We start from the raw sequence: 5,000 nt of genomic DNA, 5'->3' as shown, positions 1-5,000 counted from the left end.
TTTTAACATAAGTGTTCATTTTGGGACAGTACTAACCATCGACAGTGGGCACTACGGCAGGAAGTGGTCAGTGACCATTAGCGGTGGACTGATGGAAGTATGAGCCAATCAGTATCAGCCTTGAGAAACCAGAATCTGTCGATCCCTAGTATGAATACAGTATATCTTACCCAAACTTCCTCTGGTTCTCCCCCGTGCTGTTTTCACTCCTCTCTGAGGCTGTTTACGCTCCTCTCTGAGGCTGTTTACACTCCTCTCTGAGGCTGTTTACGCTCCTCTCTGAGGCTGTTTACGCTCCTCTCTGAGGCTGTTTACACTCCTCTCTGAGGCTGTTTTCACTCCTCTCTGAGGCTGTTTACGCTCCTCTCTGAGGCTGTTTTCGCTCCTCTCTGAGGCTGTTTACGCTCCTCTCTGAGGCTGTTTTCACTCCTCTCTGAGGCTGTTTTCGCTCCTCTCTGAGGCTGTTTACGCTCCTCTCTGAGGCTGTTTTCGCTCCTCTCTGAGGCTGTTTTCACTCCTCTCTGAGGCTGTTTTCCCTCCTCTCTGAGGCTGTTTACGCTCCTCTCTGAGGCTGTTTTCGCTCCTCTCTGAGGCTGTTGACACTCCTCTCTGAGGCTGTTTACACTCCTCTCTGAGGCTGTTTTCGCTCCTCTCTGAGGCTGTTTACACTCCTCTCTGAGGCTGTTTACGCTCCTCTCTGAGGCTGTTTACACTCCTCTCTGAGGCTGTTTACACTCCTCTCTGAGGCTGTTGACACTCCTCTCTGAGGCTGTTTACACGGAAACAATCTGAAGAGAAAATGCAAAAGTGGCGTTGGGTCCTCACTGTTTATTCTGCGTTTAGGCGAGCGTTACGGAGGGAATCTGCGCGCATATGGTGACGCAAAACTGTGTGAAATGCGATCCACCTCCTCCTCCTCTCTCCCTTTCCTCCTCCTCTCCCTCTCCTCTCTCCCTCTCTCCTCCTCCTCTCCCTCTCTCCCTCTCTCCTCCTCCTCTCCCTCTCTTCCTCTCTCCTCCTCCTCCTCCTCCTTTCTCCCTCTCTCCTCCTCCTCTCCCTCTCTTCCTCTCTCCTCCTCCTCTCTCCTCTTCCTCTCCCTCTTCTCCTCTCCTCCTCCTCCTTCCTCCCTCTCCTCCTCCTCTCCCTCTCCTCCTCCTCCTCTCTCCCTTTCCTCCTCCTCCTTTCTCCCTCTCCTCCTCCTCCTCTCTCCCTCTCCTCCTCCTCCTCTCCCTCTCTTCCTCTCTCCTCCTCTCTCCCTCTCCTCCTTTCTCCCTCTCCTCCTCCTCCTTTCTCCCTCTCCTCCTCTCCCTCTCCTCCTCTCTCCCTCTCCTCCTCCTCCTCTCCCTCTCCTCATCCTCTCTCCTCCTCCTCTCTCCCTCTCCTCTCTCCCTCTCTCCTCCCATCCTCTCTCCCTCTCCTCCTCCTCCTCTCTCCCTCTCCTCTCTCCTCCTCCTCTCTCCTTCTCCTCTCTCCCTCTCCTTCTCCTCTTTCCCTCTCCTCCTCACCCCTCCTCACCCGCGAGCATATTGGTGTAAACAGGACCTAACATGTTGTCTCTCTGCAGTATGCAGCCCAGTCTACAGAGCGGAGGAGCCCCCACCAGGTAACACATTTACACGTGTTTACGTGGAGCTCAGGCACCGTTCAAGGCCACTGGGCCGAGTGTACGTCATATTTAAAGTGTACCTCTGGTCCCCAGTTATTCGTGCCGGGCGCTGCTGGTTTATAACTACGTCACCAACCAGAGTCTGGAGGGGGCGGCCGTGTCGGCCCAGCTGTCCAGCAGAGGGGGGCTGATGGGGTCCGGCCTGCAGCTCATTGCCGCCTCCACTGTCGTCACGTTGATCGGTAAGAAACCACACCAGTGCTCTTCTCGCTGTTTTCTGTTTTTGTTGCTTTGCTGTTGACCTCAGGTCAAATCTGACCCGTTTAAAAAAACGTTCTATATCACAACTATGACAAAAGAACACAAAAAGTGACAAATGTTGGAAAAAAGCCCATAAAACGCAGGAAAGAAATCAACAAAAACATTACTTAGTTTGAAGTATAGAGTGTAGATAACGCAAAACGTCAGTGCACTGAAAGTACCAGGATGACCCCATTTTGTATCAAGGGGGGTCAGCTTCTCCTCACAACGCGTAGCTCCTATATGGAGCCATTCTGATGCTACCAAGCCATCACCTCCGTTAGCATCCCGTTAGCATCCCATTGACTCCCATTCATTCTGACACGACCTTTTCCTAAACATAACTGCGCTCAAAAGGGACGTCAATAGTCCCGACCAAGCACGTTTACTTATAGCGCTAAAGGGACGTCAATAGTCCCGACCAAGCACGTTTACTTATAGCGCTAAAGGGACGTCAATAGTCCCGACCAAGCACGTTTACTTATAGCTCTAAAGGGACGTCAATAGTCCCGACCAAGCGCGTTTACTTATAGCGCTAAAGGGGCGTCAATAGTCCCGACCAAGCACGTTACTTATAGCGCTAAAGGGGACGTCAATAGTCCCGACCAAGCTCGTTTACTTATAGCGCTAAAGGGGACGTCAATAGTCCCGACCAAGCACGTTTACTTATAGCGCTAAAGGGGACGTCAATAGTCCCGACCAAGCACGTTTACTTATAGCGCTAAAGGGGACGTCAATAGTCCCGACCAAGCACGTTTACTTATAGCGCTAAAGGGGCGTCAATAGTCCCGACCAAGCACGTTTACTTATAGCGCTAAAGGGGACGTCAATAGTCCCGACCAAGCACGTTTACTTATAGCGCTAAAGGGGACGTCAATAGTCCCGACCAAGCACGTTTACTTATAGCGCTAAAGGGGACGTCAATAGTCCCGACCAAAGCACGTTTACTTATAGCGCTAAAGGGGACGTCAATAGTCCCGACCAAGCACGTTACTTATAGCGCTAAAGGGGACGTCAATAGTCCCGACCAAGCACGTTTACTTATAGCTCTAAAGGGGCGTCAATAGTCCCGACCAAGCACGCTTTACTTATAGCGCTAAAGGGGACGATCAATAGTCCCGACCAAGCACGTTTACTTATAGCTCTAAAGGGGCGTCAATAGTCCCGACCAAGCGCGTTACTTATAGCTCTAAAGGGGACGCCAATAGTCCTGACCAAGCACGTTTACTTATAGCTCTAAAGGGGACGTCAATAGTCCCGACCAAGCACGTTACTTATAGCTCTAAAGGGATGACAATAGTCCCGACCACGTTTACTTATAGCGCTAAAGGGACGTCAATAGTCCCGACCAAGGAGACTTTTAGCGCTATAAGAACGACAAAGGCACGTGACCAAGCTTCCATATTTTACAGCTCTGGAGCAACTAGAGGTTTTGAGTCTTGCTCAGGGACACATTGGTTGATGTATCGCAGTGGGAATTGAACCCAGAGCTCCCACACCAAAGGCATGTGTTATATCCACTGCGCCTTCACCACATTACCCATGATACCCCGCTGCTGGAGCGTGGAGAAGAAGCTGGTCAGGTGTGGCTCATGAGGTGGATGGCTCAAATGGCAATAGTGAATGTTGCCCCTCCTCGGAACGCGTAGCTCCTATGGCGCCATTTTGATGCTACCAAGCCATCACCTCCGTTAGCATCCCGTTAGCATCCCATTGACTGCCATTCATTCTACACTGCTACTACTACAAAGGGGAAAGGGGAGGGACCAGGGACGTCGACCGGCAGCTGATTGGACGAATGCGTTATTTTAGCAGATTGATGGAAGTATGAGGAATGAGACAAAGCCTCATATTTTTTTTAAACGCTGGAAAAAGTGATTAAAAAATACATCAAAAACATCGCCAAAGGTGACAAAAACTTTTTTTTTTAAATCGTGACATAAAAATTGGAAAAAGCACCAAAAAAATTGTTAAAAAATTGACAAAAACATAACTGAAAAAACGGCAAGAAAGTGACAAATAGTTTTTTTTATAAAATCGACAAAAATGTCGAGAAAAGTGTAGAAAAAGAACAATTAAATGTTGAAATTTCGACCCAGAAAAACACGACGTTGCAGGTCGACGGGAAGACGAGACAGTGTGGATTATTATTATTATTATGACCTTTTTGCCATTTTTTCTGGGGTTTTTTTTAACGCTTTTTGGATATTTTGTTGCCGCTTTCGACATTTTTTACACTTTCTGTTCCTTTCATTTATTTTTTGTGTTTTACAGAAGACTGTCCGGAGGAGGATCTGCTCCGCTACCGCTGGCCGGCGAGCCGACCGACCGTCACTCGGCTGCTGCCCTGCTTCCCCAACAAGGACCAGAACGCCTCCAGGACCTGGTACACACACACACACACACACACACACACACACACACACACACACACACACACACACACACACACACACACACACACACACACACACACACACACACACACAGGGACAGAGACACACACACACACAGGGACAGAGACACACACACACACACACACACACACACACACACACACACACACACACACACACACACACACACACACACACACACACACACACACACACACACAGGGACAGAGACACACACCCACAAAATCCTACCCATTTCACAGTTGGAAACAGTAAAGCAACACGTCTTCATCCGTTCTCTCTCTCTCTCTCTCCCTCTCTCTCTCTCTCTCTCTCTCTCTCTCTCTCTCTCTCTCTCTCTCTCTCTCTTTCTGTCTCTCTCTCTCTCTGTCTGTCTCTGCTCTCTCTCTCTCTCTCTCTCCCCCCCTCTCTCCCTCTCTCTCTCAGTTTGATCAATGTGCAGAACTTCTCCTCCATCTGGTCGACTGCAGACATCAGTAACTGCACGGACATCGACACCATCCAGGTGTCAGCAGGTACGCCACGCTTGGCTCGGCTCGGCTCGGCTCGGCTCAGATCATATCAGCTCAGCCTGTCGGCCTGACAGGATCTAGAAACCTCTCCTCTCGGAGATGGACGGATGTCAAACATTATAAAATAAAATAAGGAATAATGATGTTATGTGTGTCCACTGTTTG

General features: G+C 49.7%; 1 protein-coding gene across 1 annotated transcript in view; it reads left to right on the top strand.

The window, feature by feature from the left end:
• adgrg6 (adhesion G protein-coupled receptor G6) overlaps window positions 1-5,000 on the top strand; it is a 123,638-nt gene that overhangs the window by 80,990 nt on the left and 37,648 nt on the right. Inside the window, exons 13-16 of the mRNA XM_078275445.1 lie at window positions 1,565-1,603; window positions 1,700-1,848; window positions 4,181-4,292; window positions 4,750-4,838. Coding sequence (XP_078131571.1) covers window positions 1,565-1,603; window positions 1,700-1,848; window positions 4,181-4,292; window positions 4,750-4,838 — 389 coding nt within the window. The remainder of the gene's footprint in view (window positions 1-1,564; window positions 1,604-1,699; window positions 1,849-4,180; window positions 4,293-4,749; window positions 4,839-5,000) is intronic.

This window comes from Sander vitreus, chromosome 18 (genome assembly GCF_031162955.1).
Source record: "Sander vitreus isolate 19-12246 chromosome 18, sanVit1, whole genome shotgun sequence".
Classification (NCBI taxonomy): Eukaryota; Metazoa; Chordata; class Actinopteri; order Perciformes; family Percidae; genus Sander; species Sander vitreus.
Note: the sequence above shows the minus strand (reverse complement) of the source record. Positions and strands in the feature narration are given on the sequence as shown.